The sequence below is a fragment of the Papilio polytes genome, unplaced genomic scaffold (assembly GCF_000836215.1).
Source record: "Papilio polytes unplaced genomic scaffold, Ppol_1.0 DF821511.1, whole genome shotgun sequence".
Taxonomy (NCBI): domain Eukaryota; kingdom Metazoa; phylum Arthropoda; class Insecta; order Lepidoptera; family Papilionidae; genus Papilio; species Papilio polytes.
Window position 1 is genome coordinate 2,755,493 of NW_013527693.1, and position 21,001 is coordinate 2,776,493.

General features: G+C 33.5%; 1 protein-coding gene across 1 annotated transcript in view; it reads left to right on the forward strand.

Moving 5' to 3' along the window:
* Positions 1–211: 211 nt before the first annotated feature.
* LOC106108445 (rho guanine nucleotide exchange factor 10-like protein) overlaps positions 212–21,001 on the forward strand; it is a 32,056-nt gene continuing 11,266 nt past the window's right edge. The window contains exons 1-4 of the mRNA XM_013289610.1: positions 212–881; positions 3,533–3,636; positions 12,798–12,900; positions 20,922–21,001. The exon at positions 20,922–21,001 is cut by the window's right edge and continues 107 nt beyond it. Of these exons, the coding sequence (XP_013145064.1) occupies positions 3,582–3,636; positions 12,798–12,900; positions 20,922–21,001 (238 nt within the window). The 5' untranslated portion in view covers positions 212–881; positions 3,533–3,581. The remainder of the gene's footprint in view (positions 882–3,532; positions 3,637–12,797; positions 12,901–20,921) is intronic.

Genomic DNA, 21,001 nt, shown 5'->3' on the forward strand with positions numbered 1-21,001 from the left:
ATCAGTGCCAATGAGATTTTTTTCATTTCACCTTCAAAATGCTCAAAGTACAGAGTATCAAAACCTTGCCATGTAGATCTTCTATTGAGAATCTGTAAAAAAAAACACGTTAATTTGAAGTTTATTTATATCAGTTTCTTTTTGATCTTGTCAAATGAATGGAAAAGGTACTTGAATATAAAACCCCCTGTTATTTTTCGTAACATTAAGTTCGAAGCAATGGGCAATGGGATCGTGAGCGCGCCAAGCTTTGAAATAAAATAAAATGAACGTAATGTAATAATGAAAATGAGTTGCGATGCGAAGCGGGAACGGGAAGGCGGCGAGCGGGGCAGTTGGATCGGTCCCCTCTACCCGCGTGCCGGCGCCGCTCCACACCCGCTCGACCCGACCCCGCACCGCCGCCGTCGAGCGAGAGGCGACAGCTAGCCAGCTGCGCGTTCGTCTTGCTTACTTGTGTTTTTCGGATATTGTTGTGCGATTGACGTTCCTTTCTTATTTTCTCTAGTTTTATAAACATAACAAAGACAAGGTTAAATGCGCGAGTGCAAAATAATTTACAAATGCCATTGTTAAATTATATGAATAGAGGCATAATCATTCGGACGTTTCCAGTGTCGTTATTCATAGTGTGTTACTTGGATACCAGTGCCTTTTGTCTGTCCTGTGAATAAAACGAGATTGGTGCTATTTTTGTACGTTCCTGTAAAATTATTAGAAGTAGACTTAGCAGTGTGATTAGTGATTGTTGTCTTAGCCGGTTTCCGTTAAGGAAACTTTCGAAACGTGCATAAAACAGTGGGTAATGCTTTCCTAGCGAATGCGGGCCCTGCCTGCACGCATTCCACAGGGAGGCAAGTGCCGGCATTAAGCATTTTACGGTGAGTAAAGCGCGCTCAAGTTCATCGTACTTTGACCTAAAACTATGTCAACGATAGCTTGACCAGTTCACTATAGGTGTCCAGAATCAAGTGTCAGATGTCAAGCAAAGTGATGTTTATCTTTTGTGAAATTCCCAGAGTCGTACACTTCGATGGCTATAACGGTTAGCGAGCCTTGTTGCTACTTTATTTTTAAGTAAATTACATATATTGTTTATTGAGAATTTTACGGAACTGTAGGATGTGAACAGTTGGTTTGATTGTGTAATATCTTTAATGACCTATTTATTTTTCAACATTTATTGAAGAGTAACTTTGTTGGATTAATAGTAAAAATAGAGCTCCAATCAATTGCGTGATACAAAATAGTATTTTGATAGAATGAGTTGAAGAAATAATGCCCACATTTACAATAACTGGTCATAATTTAATGGACAATACAGTGAGAAATCTGAAATATAGATTTTCATTTAAAAAGATTAAGGAACACTATTTGTGTTAATAGATGTAAATTTTAATTATACTTGACATAAAAATAATAAAAGTAATGGCAGCATCCAATACCTAAATATTTAATTCATTAAAACATCAATTACAGATTATAAAGCATATTACATAACCACCAAGAAATAGAACCAAGGTTTAACTTACTTTGGAAGACATTTACTTTTTGTTTTAATTATTAAGACACCATTGAATATTGCTCACTAATGCCATATATTACTAATGCCAAATTTACTATAGTAATTAGCAACATTTTACAACTTTGGACATAAGAATTGTAAAATATTAGTATGACCGTGGCTTAACTGGATAAATAGATAGCAGAAGAAAAATTTAGACATGATTACTCACAGGAAAGTTAATAAACTACTTTTTTTATTTAGATAAATCAAAATTTTATAAAACAGACATCAAAAGAAAAGGCACTACAAATTAATAAAATAATATCATGAATAATCATCATAATCAACTTACCCTTATCCCTTATGGAGGATCGGCACAGTATGTGCTGCTCTTCCATACATCTCTATCAGCCATCATATCTGAATCTAATCCTTTCTTCAGCATATCTCTTTCACACAATCCATCCATACTTTCTTCGGTCTTCCTCTTCCTTTGTAGCGATCCACATTCATTCTTAATACTTTCTGGTTTATGTCCCCATCAATATCATGAATGATCAAATAATAGAAAACTCTCTTCTCTTTTATTTTATGTCTATGTTATAAACACACAGTTACTTTTTTTTTCTTAAAAATATTATTTATGGTAACAGTTTTGGGATTACATTGTTAATTTAAAATGAAAATAAATTGTTATAACAACATAACAACTGTAACATTTGAAAAGTTTAACTGTTACAATTTGTTAACATAATATTCTTTTTTTATTGTTAGGCCAGTTGCAGCTTAATTTGTATAAAAATAGACACCCTTCCTCGTATGTGGCCCATTTTAGTGATCCATTAAAAGCATTCATAAAAGCTTGTCAGATAAAAAGTATCAAAATATTTAGTTTCTCAACCTTGTGTGTAAAACATTTAGTAAAATACAAATCTTTTTATCTTTTGAAGTTGAGGATAACATGTTTTTTATAATGTGGGCTTACACTGTCTGAACGCTTAAAAATATATAGTGAATTGTAGAGAATAAAAAAACATTAAAGAAAATATACAGAGATACTTAGTTTCAGAGATAAATTAGAAAAATTTCATATTTTTATTGTTGTACAATTTTGAACAAAACCATAACATATCTATGCAATTTTAAATACACTTAAATGTGGCTTATGAATATATAGAAATTTTAATATTGTATTAAGATTTTGTTTTATTGAAATTTTGTAATTTTTATTCTGCTCTAGTTTAAATATTGTAGTGAATTTGGAACACATAGGTTTGAATAAGGGTTTAACTTTTTTACATGATAGAGTATTCGTAACAATTTGGAAGTTTGTATTGATTTTAAATTAGCCTTTATTACTTACTAGCTATAATCAAATTTTGTACAATGGCATTCAATATTCAGACCATTCCAATTAGGTTTCATTTTTTATGACATAACTTTTTTTCGCCCGCGACTCCGTCCGCGTGGATTAAAACAAATGTGAGTAGCCTATGTGGTCTTCCAGACTATCCTCTACATCTATACCAAATTTCATCGAGATCCGTTCAGCCATTTAGGCTACAAACTCTAACAAACATCCATCCATCTAAACTTTCGCATTTATAATTTTGGTATTAGTATGATTGAATGACTGTTTTATTATTATTTAAATATGACATTGGATTTTAAGATAACCTTGAGATAAATTTAAAAAAAATTATATGGCTTCATAGCTTCACAAGGAAGCCACCTTATATGTGTAAGCTAAAGGTCATTAGGATGAGCAAAAATAGAAATAAAAACAGGTTCCAAACAAGTTTTATGAGCAAATACAAATAGTATATAGAAGTGTGAGTTATGTGTTGATAGTTTTTTTTTAATTAGTCAGCTACTAATTGTATTACTGCCATTTTCCACTGTCAAAATACTTGTTCAAAAATACACTGTTACCTCTGTTTTTGAGTATGAGAGGAATAACAATGTATTATTGTTCTGATTTACAATAATTTGGAACACAAAGTTTAATACATTATGTTTTTGTAGGGAGGCGAACGGTACGGGTGGCGGGGTCGGCAGCGGAGGGCTGCTGACCATGAACGCCACCCAGGTCCAATGCGAGCCCCACGACTCTGTCGTGCTCATCAAATGTAAGTACTTTACCGTAACTACAGTACAAACCACTCAATACCATCCAGTTTGATAAAATCCTCAAGAAGGTGGGAGAGCCGTATATTGGGAGAACATGTTATTGATTGGTAGTCCCGAAATTAATAATTTTTATCCTTAGTATCCGGCATGTGGAGTCTTCTAATTTCACACGTTTGCTATTTCTGTGCCTCCTTTCTCATTTTTTTCTTCTACTCCACCGCTTCCGCTGTGCAGGATAAAGCAAAAAATCTCAAGTCGTCAGTATCGACAGATGGTTTTATAAACAACGCACTAACCCAACCCACAAACCTTTTGACGAGAGTGGCGCTTCTAAATTTTTTATGTGCACGCCGAGAAGCATATATCCCTTACAATTTAAAATAGGCAATAAGTTTGAAATTTTACTTTGTTCTACAAACTCCCAGTTATTACGATGGTATTTAATTTTTATCTTTTACTAATGAAGAAAACATAATATTAATGTTCTTGACCGTGAGATAAAAACAGTTCCTGTGGTTACTCTATGTCATTAATTAGACATTCTAACTTCCGTCCTCGTAATTTTTTATTTACTTCGTCACGATGTTTTAATTTCTACTGGAGAATTCAAATTTAATTCGTGTAAACGAAAATGGTGAGTTGCCTAACCCTGAGCGTAATGTAAGCAACAACGAACGCGTCAAAACATTTTGTATAATGGGTAAATTGAGAAAGCCTAGTCAAGGCCTGCGGCGGGCTGCAACGTCACCGGGGCAAAGTACCAGCCTCTGAGATCGCCAACACGATTGTGCATTGTTTCGATTAGGACATTTCCCTACCATTACTATTTTCAATAGCGAGTCCAAAGGTTACTGCTGATTTGCTTTTCGAAATTTTCGTATTCCTATGGACTTTACCATATTGATAAATGTCAATTGTGTATTTCCACTATCTTTAGTTACTTCATTATAGCTCATAGGTTAGACTAAATTTCGTGTATTTAAGATGATGTTATTGTAAACAATCTGGCTACTGGTGATGTTATGAATATGCGTTGAGTGTGAACACTGAAAAAGGTTAAACATGATAGGAGAGTCGTGTGATCAGTAAGAAAACGACGCGGTTAAAAGTGTGTGGTGATTTGTGGTGATAGCATAATTTGAATGGATTTAAAAGACTAATATGGAAGAAACGGTAAAGCTTTTTGACCATGGAAGTGATTCGACTTCTGCATTCCACCCAGAATATAACGGACGTAAGTTTTTTTCTTAAGAGTCAATAGACAGTTAATTTCTATTTAAATTGCGTTATTAAAATAGTAGACTAGTGTTCAAACTCCTTTGCGCCAATAGAATGGATTGAATTCTGCGTTAGTACGATTGTACGGTGTATTTTTGGATTACTCTCCAGCACTGCGTCAACGGTAATCAATTTGCTCCCGCTAATACTGCGTAATACAAACATCTGCCTGAAGTAATGTCTCGTACAAACATGCATGTTAGCATCGTACAGCTAATCCATTTTAACGCGAATATCTTCAGTTTTAATTCTTATTTTTACGACCAATGTAAATGAAACTGTAGATCAGTCATTACATCATCCTAACTTTCTTTTTACTGCAATTTCAAAATACGTAACTTCTAGGCTCTAAAATCTTTTACGAGACTAGGCAATAAATGTTAGCTGTAATCGTGTTTATTGCTAATCAATATGCTAACACGAGTCACATTTTTACCTTCACGGTCGTCTTCGACTTTAAAAAATATATAAATTATATCCCGCGTCATTTATTAAAAACGATGTCGTTTGAAGTAACCTTGTTTTTATTATTAGTTTCAATATCTATTAAGAGGTGAGAACATATCTTCATACACGAGTATTAAATGTTAGAGCAAAAATATGAAGTCTTCAAAATTCAAACCTCAGACCGGTCCTACAGCCTCAAGGTTTTTGTTGCTTACAAAACAATTGTCAATAAAACATAGACGGCGGACGGTGCGTGCCAAGTCCATTTTCGGAAGTTATCTACGATAAAAATACCGTTGGCAATACCAGTAAGACGACGATGAGCTCACTACCTGTTACGTTAGTACGAATAAGTTACATTGGACAACTTATTTCTCTACTTACCGGTAGCATTATAACTTCCTTCCCGGATGGTTATCCACCGCTTATCATCGAGGCGCCGTTTCTGCTACTAAGACATGTTTTACGATAACCGTAGACTTATGAGATTAATGCTGGGTTGTTGAAATTTTTCATTTATTTTATCACTAGCTTTCGCCCGCGACTCCGTTCGCGTGGAATTAAAATAAACAAAAGTGAGTAGCCTTTGTGTTCTTACAGACTGTGCTCTGCATCCATACCAAATTTCATCGAAATACGTTCGGCCGTTTAGGCTACAAAATCTGACAAACATTTATAATATTAGTATGATTACATAGGGATTCATTATTGTTAGGTTAAATTAAATTTCAACGGAGTAAATCCTGAGTTAGGGAGTGGAACCAAAAGCTTTAATGAATGGTTAAACGTATCTGAGAAACTGGCCGTAAGAAAGTGACAAATCTAAACATTTACTTCTTTAGAATTTTATCCTTAATAATCGTGACAAATTATTCATTCTATTTTTTAAAGACAACGGACTATATTGATGTTATTTTGTATCCTAGAGGATTTGAAATCGAATAGTGCTTCAATAACGTGTAATTACAACGCTCGACGGCACTACCAGGAATAGAAGCGATAGTTTATATTTGTCGTCGAATGTTCCCCCGTTGCGTCGACGCTCTCAATTTACGCGGGAGGGCACTACACTTACAATTAACCGCGTGCAATGAATTATAACAGGCTGGAAGCGCGCCAAATATTAAAACTCTTTCCCCTAGGTGTTAAGCTATGACAATTGACAGAGTCAGTTAGCAATTATGTTGATCCTTGTTAGTTTTGAACCGGCTGTTGTGTGTGATGCACGTGTGAACGATGTGCTATATAATTGGTGGACGTGATGTGAAAAATTTTAGCAAATTTTGTTTGAAATCGAATGTGATTCCAGTGCTGTGTGACAATGCAGTTTACTTTCGTTATTATCGTAAACAAGGTTGAGTTGTGTCCGGCGGACGAGGAACCTATTAAAGATGTCGGTAGGTTAAGTTATAATTTTTAAATATTTTTTTATAACGCAGTGTTAAGAATTTGATAACATAAACGAAGCGCCAATTCCGCTTTTCAAGAGTAACGATATTATACATAATTTAATTAACTAAAATATTAAGTATGTATTGTAGACATATCGTGTAAGTACTTGACTTTGTAAATAACTACTCTTATTTTTTTTTTCTGAGATAAGATGAATTTTAATCAATAAGTTGCGATAGTTAATAAACGTGGAAATAAATTTTGTCTAGTAGTTTCTATGTCTTGTCTCATAAAATAATTACATCTGGAAAAGCATACTGATTTCCTCTGATAAAAGTATCTCATGTTAAATGTGTTTGCCCACATTTCACTAAAAAGTGAACGAGAACAAGATCGCAATTCTAGAACCATTAGGTAATTCAGTCGGTTAAAACAAATTTAAAGAATTATTCGTCGATTTCAGTTACTTTTAGCACATTTACTTATTACAAGGTTGATATGTTTAGCAATGAAGTGTAGATGCTATTTTAGACCACAGTTAATACTCATGTGGTAACAATTCATTCTTTCGTAAGGGTTAATTTAAAAGCGAGGAAGTGGGCAGTTTGTTATATGTACAACTGTTTGTGTGTGGCAATAGGCGACAATATTATAAGTGACGGTTTTAACCAACTGAACAAACGTAATTGAACAATTCCTATCAGCCCATTGCCCTTATCCACTTGCCACTAGTTGTGCTAACGAATCTATAATTGATGGCAGCTGCTAATCTATAGCTGTTTAAAGAAACAGGCATATTGCGCAAGCAGTTATTGCTTATGATAAACTAGTATGCGTCGGGAGTAAATAAGTGTTTCAAACTATAAAAAAATAAGTGTTTCAAACTATTTTAGTAATAAAAATAAGTAGAGGAATGTAACACTTGTAAAGTAATAATCTTAATACGAAAACAAGTGACTAAGGAAGAGTGCGCTTTCTGAACTGGATAGTGAATTACAATAGAACGTGCCGATTCTGCCGAATTAAGATCTCGTATCAACAGAATAACAATCAGCTTAACTGTATGTTCTCATTCATCAACTTCAACAAAAAATATGAACTTGTTAAGTTGTATGATTACATAAAAAAACAATAAAATAACCGGAATTTCTTGACCGCTTCTCAAAAGTTCCACTTCTTACTCATTGCGGTTTGTCGACGACCGTTAGTCAGGACAAATTCTGTAAACTTGTAAGACGTGACGTATTGACGATGTGTTTGCGTTAATTCGATGACCTCTGTATCTGTACGTAGTTTCCATTAGAATTCTAGACATTTGCATAACGTGTTCTTGAAATTCCCCACGTGTCTGATTCTTTGACACTGGGCTTTGTATTGAAGAAGCCATGGGAATAAGAAATAAATCGTAAGTTCCAGAAAATTTAAACGAGAAATCTGTAAGAATTAAGAACCAGATTTCACTTGTCATTTTTATCTTACGTTACGGAACGTGTGACTATTGTTTTAATGTCTTTTAATTATCTGTCTATAGCTAGCTTGTTTGAGACTTTTGTTTGTTATTGCACGCGTTTTTGTTTTAATATAAAAGTCAATTAAAGTACTACTTCGTATTCGAATCCTGTGGGAGGAACGGAAGACTGGAGAACTGAACTCCCAGACATAACGAGAATAGAAAGAATTTTGAATGTTTTCATTCTATACAAAATTGCATCTATATGTACTGTCGTATTCATTTAAGGAATTGTGTCAGTCGTTTAAATATGAACGATTGTGCTCTCGTAACGCCCTATTTGCAAGCTTTATCTACAAATTATAATATAGTAGTATGAATCATAACATCTGCTGCAGTGATGCTCAAACAAGTTGTTAAACTAGATATTTGTGAATAATTTGATATGGTCGTAACTAAAAATACTACACGATCATAAGTCCGAAATGTTGTTATAGCTTATCATAAAGCGTGTATAAATGTTGATGCGAAACAGCCATAAATTTTTGAAGATTTGTTTATGAACAGGTTTATAGTATACGCATCTTAAAGTAAAAAATATCAATATTATTTTAACTTTGAAGAAAGGAGTAGACAAAAATTGCGATGATATTTTTATACAAATTGTAACTTGTAGAACTTAAAGTCAGCGATAAAAAAGGAAAGTAATCTTTGTTTTTTGGAAATTATAATTTAATATTTAATTTGAGTTCCCCAAAATGCAGTCCTGGATAACAGTTAGTTAAAAATATCAACTAAATAATAAGTTTGAGCGTCACTGTCCTATGGTTGGAACAATGAGTGCATGAGTGACGGGGCGTGCCGGCGGCGGCTGTGATCTTTGTGGCTTTGGTATACATCCGTTCAAACTTTATGGTGGCTCGCAAGTTTGCAGGAGGACACATAATACAATTTGAACTGTTGACGACCCTTAGAGGTATGCAGGAACGACGCTAAAACCATTTCTCCACCTGCGATGGGCCTGACACCACCAAGGATATGCCCTTATTAACGTAGCTAGCTAACCACAAGCGGCTTTAACGTTTGAATCTTGTTATACTGTGCCGTGATCATTGCCTCCGGTACTGACCGCCCATAAATCGATTCATATTATGGACCTGTTTCGCTTTTATCAGCGATAGTTCACCCCGCCATCTAATCAGGTTATCGGCTTACATTTAGTTGCCTAGATCACGAAAATAGTGTTTGCTTCTGTGCCGCTTTTTCTATCTTTATTGCTCTTAAAAGCATACATTTTCTATACTCAGACAACAAATAATACAATAATAACCACAATGTGTAAGTCACTGATTTGTATCAATTTAACAAAGGGATGTAGTTTGATAAAACTTAAAGAATCTGTTTACGATGAAAATAATGAAACAGATTGGATATTTTGTGTGCTGGATTTTATTGATTTTTCTGAATGACATAAACCATGTACATATCTTTATTATACTTAAATGATTTTGAATTGTACTATACTTATGTTTGTATTTGTGCTGCAGTCTAATGATCTGTTATTGTAGAATTTAAAGGCAATTAACTAATTTAAACTGTTGTGATGATTAAGATAAGTAAATTATAGTCGGAATTAGTATTAATTTCGTGTAAAAATAAGATCAAGTGTTAATATAAAAGTACGGTCTTACAATAAAGTATAATATCTTTTTTAAAGTTGCCTTGAACTTGAGCTAATCAAGTGAATAAATTCGCAAAGATAAAACTCACAAAAGCAGAGGATGGGATGGTTTGTTTTTGGGTCATTACCCTGATCCTTAGCTCTCCATTACACCAACACAATCAACTGAAATTATTATCAAATGCGTTGTAAAGCTTAGCTTACGTCAGTGTGCGTTACAACTTTGTGATGAGTATACATGTGCGAGCGTTTAAAATAATTATTTGCTAATTTATACGTGATATTAACATATTGTAACATGACGTCAACAAAGTAAGATTAGTGTTCTTAAACTTACCGTTAAGTTTAGTGCACTAAGTGAATTGTGAAGTTTTATAGTGATAAAATGAAACGATCCAAGAAGAGCGATAAAATAACCAAGTTCAAACATAAATTGATAAAGAAAGGAAAAATAAGTATGTACTTCTCTTTGGCGGTTGGGTCCTGATAATTTTAAGTTATTCCTTATACTAGAAGTCAATTCTAAGTATACGATATTGTGTCGTCTGATTATTGTCGTAAGGATCAAAATTGTTTGTACCAATTTAATTGGTGTATCGTGTGGTATCCCATGCAGAAACGTGGTCGCCTCGACGCCCACTCGTGACTTCAAGGTCTCTAATCACTTAATTTGTTCTCCGTTGAGAGCAATATTACACAATTTCATAGAACGACATTTCTAGTGTAATTGATAACATCCATTACGCCGGCTTGCGCCACAGCGTGTGGGCCTTTTTATAACCAGCGTTCACCAAATTACTTTGATTTTTAATATCATTACGTTTGTATTACAGCAGTAGCGACCGCGAAACATTGGAAATTCTTATCGATGACGTAATGCTCGACACTTTTTATCTATAGACTTGACCTCTAGCAAAAGGTTCAAATCAGTCATACGTGTACGCAAATATATTCTGCTATCAATCTTGAAACCGATTGTAAGATAAATACTTGACTAACTATAGGCATTGAAACCTTTCTGGATTTAATGTTCACTCGCGCGTGGTTTGGATTTAAGCCAATCGTAAATGCGTATAGAATAAACTAATTTCCAGTGTTCATGTCAGTCACTAAATGTTTTTTAGGTCAATAGCTTATAAATCAAAATGAGTGTAACCTGTTATTGATAAAGTTAATTTAATAATCAGCAAACTGGCAGATTTAATATTGCTTTAATTATAGGTACTGTTAAAATTAGTACTGTGGATATTTAAACAGCAAAACCTACTATCCTTGTAATACTTTTTTCTAGGCTTTTCTCATACAAACAGAATCCCAAATTATTTAAAACTCATTCACCATGTCTTTTTTTAGTCCCCGATCCTAAAGAAAAAAACCTTAATCTACAGTTTTTTTCAAGAATTTCCATAGTCACTTTTAAACGTTTTAATTAAAATTTTAGTTATAATTCGCATTTTGCCTGCAATCTTGTCTAAAACACAGACAACAGTGACTGATGGATGATATTTAAATCAAACAGCATTCTTGAAATTTCTCCAAGAAATTAGAACAATCGTAATTGTTTGGCGATAAAACTCGAACACCATAATTAGTCTACAGATGTTTACGATAGATAGAAAGATAAGGCTATAAAGATAGAGGAAGACTGAAGAAAGTATGGATGGATTGTGTGTAATTGGATATGCTTAAGAAAGGAGTGGATTCAGATATGACGGGTGATAGAGATGTATGGAAGAGCAGCACATACGAGTACTGTGCTGACCCTACGTAAGGGATAAGGGCAAGTGGATGATGATATTTGCGAAAGATTGTATAATGAAGGAGAAGAGTAAGAGAAGAACGCGAGTCAAATAATACCACACTTCAAGTCGCTTCATTTGTTTTGGCTATACGAGATCACAACGGATTTCACATATGCATATATTAAATCCGTTGTGATCCCACATAAGTAAATGCTTACTTTCCTCAGTCAGTCGGGTATAAATAATATTTCTGTGCAAAACGGAATCGCCGTCAATGTAACTACGGCCTTAGATTATTTTACACTAAGGCCGTGGAATAAATTTTGTTTTATCTTTCGTGCCAAATGACTATATAAACAATGTTCAGATTCCAGTCGGTTTTTACTGAAAGCGTTGCATGTTTGCATGCGGTGAAGGGCGCTGGACCGTCGCGCGTTTCTCAATTGCGATTTGAATGTTCCGATTTAGCAACTGTCACAGTCTCATACCGTTTCAGCTGTTTCTTCACCTCCATATCAGATAAAGTATTAGATTTACGTTGTTGCACGCTAATTAAATTTTATCTAACAATTTATTAGTCTAATCGAACAATGATTCGTTTATGTTTAATACTCATACGAACTAGGATGGATTTTAAATTACTTGTATCTAGTTATCTTATTGGTTTGACATGACTGCTTCAAAATTATCTGACGGACAATAAATGCTTTTCCAATCGAGTTTAATCCTAATGTATACTATAGAAAACGTATTTTCAAACGTAACACTTATTTTTTGTTAAATGTTGAATAAAAAGTTATTGTGAGAAAAAGTAAAATGTTTTCATGGTCGTGTATACTTAAATCTTTTCGCAGTTGCACAGATGTTAGAAAAAATTCCTCAGTCCGTAATTTTCTCGAAGTATTCGTAGTTAATAACACGTGAGAATGCACCCAGCATTAGCAACATTCCTTTACTTTATTACGAAGTAAATGTTTTAAAATTTAAAGCAATGGTAGTCAGTTTTATTGTGACCTACAAAATCGTTGGCACTTAAACTCCAAATGAAGGTCTGCCATATTAATAGTTTCGAGGACATCCTAAGTACATATTCTGAATATTCAAAAGTAGCCATTATTGATTTTTTCAGTAAGATAACACTAGCCAAATACATAATCATGTGTTTTTCAGATGAGCACCGTTCCGCTGGCGGCAGCTGGGAGGAGCCGGTGAGCGCGGTGCGCAACACACCGCTGCGACGCTCGCAACGGCTCAACTCCACACTGGATTCCAGGTACAATGCAATGCGAAATGTCTGGTAGATTTCAATTTTGCACGAGACTGTACAACAAAATTGTGTACAGTGATTTTTAAATTTTATAGCAGCTTACATTATTGAACGCGTTTAAATGTGAAAATATCAGAGCTACATGAAAGAAATCGAAGATTACGATTACAATTAGTAGAAAAATTCGTACTAGTCCATGTTTTATTCTACACACATTTTAATGACTACAAAACAGATTACGAATCCCGATTATCACACAGAGAACTGGAATTGTGAAGGCTAAAAAAAAACAAATGACAGCACTAAAAGGCACGAACGCTTATGAGTCATATTAATAAATATTATCTAGAATTGCAAGCCGCGTTGCACTTTGATCATGATGAGATGCATTTCAATTCACGATGTCATGTTTAAGTGTTGGAATATGCAAGCGTACTCATGTCGTCCTTTTGCTTAAGTTTGAACGAGCTCTCACGACCCTCTCTAATGAGGTTGTTCAGATCTAAACATTTTAATCAGTTGAGATATTTATTTACTGTCTATCAAATTTGATAAAATAAAGGCACTTGATATTAATGCGAATTAGATTTGTAATATACTTTAAATAATTTTTATCATATAGCCTGGAATTAATAAATGTTTTGCATATATTTTCCGTTATCATAATCATTACTTTTTGCAATATTAATCGACAAGAAACATAAAATATCAGATTTTAATTAACAACTATGTTAGAAGCACAAGGTAAGCAAATCATAAAATATTGCAATAATGGAATATTTTGCAAAATTTACAGCCGTAGTTGTGTTAATAGCAGGTTGTTCATAAATCATTAGCCTACGACTTTGGGCTTCTACAATTAATTCACTCAAAATGACCTAAGGATCAAGTTATTAATAATTCACGTCTGACTTAACTCTAAACTATAATTATCCTACATTATTGGATACACGTTGCATAAGCAGGATCTGCGTGGGCTTTGCTTAAATCGCCGTTTATACATATTTTGACCACGACATATGAAAGTCAATAGACACTCAAAATTTTCCAAAACTTTCTAAAGTAAATTATAGTCTATTAACATAGTTAAATGTAGATTTTATAAAGATTTACAACATCTAAAGCTTAACATATTTATTCACGAGAAATCAAAATATTTTAACTAATAATGCCTATTACGGATTTCTATCTTAAAAGTACACAAAGGTACTAGATAATGAAATATATAAATACTTAAGTACAATCAATAAGTATAAATTAATAAAAAAAATAATGTTCTAAATGAAAATTGAATTCCGTCGGTCATGTACAAATGGAGCTAGTAATGGTGCAATATTAAAAGGAAACAACCCGCGTCTTCCTAAGTGAGATTGATAGTGAACCCAAAATTAGAATCAATTCTCTTTCGGAATGGGGGAGGCGAACACTATTGACCCAGCTTACATCTTAAGTAAGAGATAAACTTGGTTTTGTAACATTTATCTGTGTTACTAAAAATACTCATCTCTTCACTTATGAGTATATCGCAATTTTATTAAACTCAAATGATATAACTGGAGAAGGTAATGGACGCTTAAAGGCTTTTGATGTAAAATGTTATATGTCTCGTTTTTATAATGATATGCAGTTTGTCCTACCATTTATACTAAACAAGGGCTTTATAAAAATTGATTACATAACAATGACGCTTGCGAACTAACGATGTCCCCGCTATTGTATACGAGCATTTCCTCTACTATGGTGGTCACCGATGTGGCGGACGTAGGGTTAACAACACAATGAGATATCGTCGGACGTAATTTAAAAAAGTCTTCTTTCCATTCCCATTCAAATCCCAGCATTTTTGTCATAAATATCACTTACGCCTTTTCTTTTCATTACGCTAACGAGCCATCTGCGATATCTGGTTCGTTACGGACGTTACTTTTTATCATCAAATTAACAAAATATAACTCGAGACAAAACCAAATTGTGGTAGCCGTAGTCATGCATTTAGCGAGGCGCGGCACACCCAATTAACACAAATTTCCTGTCTAACTGTTCGCCCGTGGAGGACAGTGATCCTGACAATTTGTAGCACTGCGCAGTTGTACTGTAATGCACTTAATAGGTGTGAAGCTTTTTACATTGCCAAAAGACGTTCAATACTCTGTGTAAATTGTGAACGCTATACTCAACTTTGATTTACAAGTCCGTGTCAACTTGCGTATTGATTTTTGAACTATTCCCACGCTCTACATTTTCTTCCGTTATTAAATGCTGTGACAACTAAATGCCACGGTATAATTTGTGTTTCACGTTTGCGAGTATTGCATTGTTGTAACAAGTATAATTTATCGCTAGCAAAATATCTTTGGCCCTGTTTCTTAACAATTTTAATAATGCTATTGTCATACAAGTACATAAAATAACTATGCTTACTTAGTTCAATCGTTTCTATTTTTGAATGAATGATACTAAATATTTTTCTTTAAAACTGAAATATCTATACTAATATAAAAAAGCGTAAACACACACTTCTTTGTTGCCTAAGATGTCAGCAATTGCAGTATAGTTTTGAATCAATCTTTTTTTAATGAAAAGCCCTTTACTTACGTTACGCTTTAGGCTATATATTCACGCCAATAAACTTAAGGGTAAATATTTTGGATAAAACCCCTAATGTGGGAAAGAGACCATAAGTTGCTAGCAACATCAAGAAAGCAAGATTGCTAAGGTTTGTCATGTCATGTCATTTTGACATTTGCAATTGATAATTTGACAAATGAACAATAAAATGAAATTTTTATATTTTACGCGGATGAAGTCGCATGGGAACAGTTAGTGTTAAATAAACAATCAAGTCTTCATTATTTTAACAGTTGCTTAGACACTCATTCCGTAATGTTTAGTTACAGTAGATAATGTTTTGTTTAGACTACGTTGAGGGTAAACAACATTAATTTATCAAGCAAACATAAACGCAACTGTCGGCGAGTGGTTGTAGTAAATTGTGACATTACACAGATACTAAAAGAATGTCAAGGATAAGGCCACGAAGACGACGATTTGCATGTTCGTTAGTGATAATGATATGTAATTCACTGTACTTTGAACGGGGTAATTATTACGGACCCTATTGTTTGTGCTCATATAACTGGAATCAGATACTTCCTCCTACAATTAGAATGCCACTTTAAAAAAAACAAAGACAACTAGGATAAGCATTCATTTCAGTGATTTGCAAAATTCAGTAACACTAAAGACAGTTAACCTTCCAAACGAGGAAAGCAGTATTACTTCAAACACAAGAACCTCTCAAGAAAAACCTTTCTTTCGACTGCATCGTCACCTCCTTCAGGTGGGATCGTGGGCAAGCGCTAGCTTAACAAATAATAATAAAAAAAAGCTTCAAGACCAATAATCTTCTCTTATTGTAAAAGACGAAGAAACGACTAATAACAAAGTGATCAAACCATATCCACCAAAAATTCAGAAGCAACATTAAGTATAGAATTGCAAATTTCATCGTCTACTCGTTTTCTTTTCATAATCGCTTGGTGATTAATTAAATCAGGTTTACGCCAGATACGCTTCCTTATTTACACACTCGAGTTCCTTATCGTGAAATACGACGACTGCATTAATTTTGTAATTTCCCCGGTTTTACGTGCACATGTTTGGTAACCAATCTCATTTACTGCTATGTGCGCAGCGCTCTTTTATTTTGTCAATATTCTGGAATTTTATCTTTTTATGCTTTACTTTGGGTATAATTTCATCTATTTCGCGATCTACAAATGCTTTGTAGTTGTTGTGTTGTTGTTTCGTTAAATATTAGGAAACTCATGTTCAAAGTATTCAATTGTTATTGGTTCTTTTGTCGTTGTTTGCGTTGCTCTATGATTCTGATTTTATACAAGTTCTATTTGCTGATATTTTTTTTTTGTCTTGTAACTAAGTAATTCTATTCCATTAGTCCCAATAAGCTGATATCTAAAAAGTGATCAGTAATGAATTTATTACAATTGCTCTTGAACTAAACGAAAGCGTAACATCGCCGTAACAAATCCACCGGGCAATTCATTAACATTGATTGTTTTGTCATTGGCTGGAAGTTTTATTTTGTCTAATTGAGGCCAAATGCCTGTTAACTATACGACTGATACTCGTGTTGAACGTTTTGCAACTTTCAAAGCGGAATTATAACACTAATTAGTATGTATCTTGTGCTAAAAATGTAATTGTGAAATTTACATTAAAATGTAAAATAGTTATTGTAAATCCTAAAAAAAATATAGCTTTATTTTCAGACTTCGTCTGGGTGATAACATTCTTGTGTCTTTATCTATGTATTTTACAATACATTTTGTGTTAAGTTAAATAAGTATCTAATTACAATGAAAAAGAGACCAGTGGAGCTACAGAACCGCGTTTTAAAAATGTAGATTATTGTTATTAACTATAAGTCTTGTATTTGCAAATTATCCTAACGTCTCACATCTATAGGTCAGGCTGATAACTTGAAGCAAACAGTGGGTAGTCCATCATATCGGTATAACTGGATATCCTTGCGTTTTATTGCTACATTGTCTTGTCTAATAAAGCGAATAGATTATTGTATAGCTCGACATATTATTAACTGATCTTTAAAAACTTGTCTATTAATAATGCAATAGTTGTTAATTTTCCCTTGTCGACATATGTTTTATTATTTTTTGGTACTAACAATTTTATCGCTTGCCTTATATTTACTAGATGAGATAGCCATATAAAAAAATTCTACGAAGAGAATTAGATGACAATTTATTTTTTTTATGAGTGTATTAGTGGAAACATACTATTATATTTTGCTGAACACAATAAAGAATAAATTATTGGATAGTAAAAATGTGAATATTTAACCAATAATGATAGTTAAAAGAGCCGACATTGTCATTACCGCTATCTAGTGCTTGTGTTTATGTCGTATCAGTTTAATGGGAACTGATATGTATGAACTCTGTGACCCGACAAAGATAAAATGTTGATCGATTTATAAGAACTAAACAAGACTGAAAGCTGTATTAGCGTCTGATTAAAGGATTGTTACAAATAAATCATAATACAATTGAGCATGGAATTTCGGCAGCTTTGTATACACACGCTTTACTATTTAATATTTAGATGTGAAATTAAATAAATTGTAATTGATTTACAATTAAGATTAACGAATGCAATGATAAGACAATCAGTGATTCAATTTAATTAATATTTTATGTCTCCTTTTTAATATTTTGTTACAACTTCATCCAAAATAGAATATTGCGTAATACAAGTACTACCTATCTTTTAGAAATACAAAAAGTTCTTCATCGCTTATTTTTAAAATACCAGTTTTTGTTCTGCTATATTATGAAGGCAGAAGCTACTACATTTATATAACTGAAATGATAAACACCAGTGATTTTTGCTGTTGTATCGTTGGGCTCCTATTATCCAAAAAACAAGCTTTTATAATAAGTAAGTAGTAATACCATACATTTTGTAATCCTCAACTCCTGATGACAAATGTTTCTTTGTATTACAAAGATATCGAAAGGTCGCAATTCTCGATGCGACATGAAATATGATCCTTGCGTATCTTAGCAGCATTTCTAAACAATGACTTGCATAACCCATCAAACATTATCGTGTCGTGTGTAATTATGACGCAAGACGTCTATCACCTGTGTTGGTGCTAACGCGGCCCCTAAAGCACCGTAACCGATATCTACTAATAAAACTGCACCACAGGTTGCCTCCACTGACCCACTTCACACGACACGATGTTTTACCTTTCATCATATTACTGAATATGCGTTAGGATCCATGTGAGGGTTGTCACCAGATATGAATTAACTTTATATCGTTAAAGTACTTGAAATAACAATATTTAACTACGTTACTGGATATCTCACAAAGCATGTAAAATGATAACAATTGTATTGATCAATTAAATTACGATTCCCCTATACAATAAAAGCATTTGGACACAACATGTTTTATTGTAAACATCGAATAAGACGAATCGTTAATAGCTTTTGTTGTTTTTGTTCAATATCTACACTTATAATGTGACAACCTTGAACTATTTGTTGAGCATTTCGTATTGCAATCGCTTCATTGTCGTTTTAGAATCATGCATCATTTCTAGAAATGTCGTTTATTTTAGCACGACCATTACCGCGTTCTCGCAAAATCTGGTCGCTATTTATGTCGATTGCAAAATTTACTTTTGCTATAATTTTGAAATAACATTGTATTCTAAATCTATATCAATGCTTTTAGCCTTAAAGGTTCGAGGAATCAGTTTTTGTTTTATTTATGTGTTATTTTTGGTATAATTTGCGTCTACCTGCTCAGTCCTCTGAATCTTGATCAAATTTATGTGACCACGCTTCAAGTCTTAAATACAATAAAATGTCTGGACGTTTTAGTAAGATGCTCCGGGAGATATAAGAATTAAGAACCCTTTCAGCTTTAAAATACTCTTAAATTCAAAGAAGTACTTGTTCTTTTCTTTTCTTTAGAAATTTCTTTGTTTAATCTTCATTTATGGTAGTATTCTGATTCAAACAAATGTAGAATGTTATAGAATATTTTCCTATTTTATAAGTCAAGTTGTGAACGCGGGCTACATTTAGCAATTACTTTACGCTTCCAACTTGAACTTTCACCAATTAAAAGGAATCATTAGATATTTGTTTCTCCCTGTAATTGTAGATCTTCCGCGTCGGCTAATTGCCAACATCCTACAGATCAAGTAATTAATCTCAATTGGTGCAATATAAGATCGTACGCAATGTCGTAAATTATTCTTATTGTCACTCCGATATTGATGAGTATGATTACTGAGACCAGTATATTTCTCTTCGTATTTCCTCGATTATCTCTAATGGTAGCAAATTCTAGTAAAAATGTCACAACTCTCTAACATTTTTGACTTCGATTAAGCGAGTATTCGAGTTCACTTCTATCCGAACTCCACTGGTATCAAATTACTACGCAACTATTAACGAAGTACATGGTTGACCTAAATTTACAATGGAACACTTTCGACCCCTATACAACGCTTTGCAAGTGTAATTATGTGGGTCCAAGGACTTTCTCAATACGATAAAAATACTTTTGGCAAATACACTACAAATGTTTAAGTTGTGAGTTTCTACTAAACCATGTTTCACCTTATTTTTTAAAGACGTAAACGTAAAACAGGGCAATGTTTTTAACGTTACATTTTATGAAACGAAATCAATTACCTTGAAAATTAATTATTACCAGTATCGTTATTGTTATCTCTTTTAGTCCATCATTTTTATTAAAGTATACTCTTTATTTACATTAAATAAAATAACGAATAAACCATAATGCTTACTATGAGATGGCGAATGATGTTCGATAACACATAATTACATTGTGAATAACCATGGCTAACTGTGGGAACTACGCTCGTAACGTATTATGAGATAACTACATCTTCATACAAACGTCTGTATGTATCTTAAGACTGCTGGTATCAAGTCTTTGTGTGTGTAAATCAATGCTTTCAATTATATTTTAATGATCTTGTTATGGTGATTACATTAATTATATTAATCAAGAAAATTATCTAAAGTTCAAGTGCATCATAGGATTATTATGTAGATAAACATAAAAATATTGCATGCGACGTCCAATGTATTAGCTTTTAAAATAATAAACTGCTGGCTGAAAAATAAAGTCATTATGATAAGCACACAAGTTTTTTGAATAATCTTAAGACGGATGTTTTTATTGTTTTTTTTTTTATTAATGGCACCTTTTTGTCTATTGCGTGGTATTTACACTTAAACACACACAGAAACTTAAATAAATGTACTAAAATGCTCCTAACATTTTTGAATATGCTACCTGTTCAAGTGCGGCGTACTAAAGGAAATTTACAAAGTACTTTACTAGAAGGATACTTCGTCTTAAACGTTGGAACTTGTAGATTTCTGTGTATATTTTTGTGAATTATATTATAAACCTTTGTCCTGTTTGTTCAGGAGTACTGGCCAGTTGCGCAACACGCTGAGCCGTGCGCGGGAGCTTTGCGAGCGGTGGCGCAGCGGTCGAGAGACGCCGT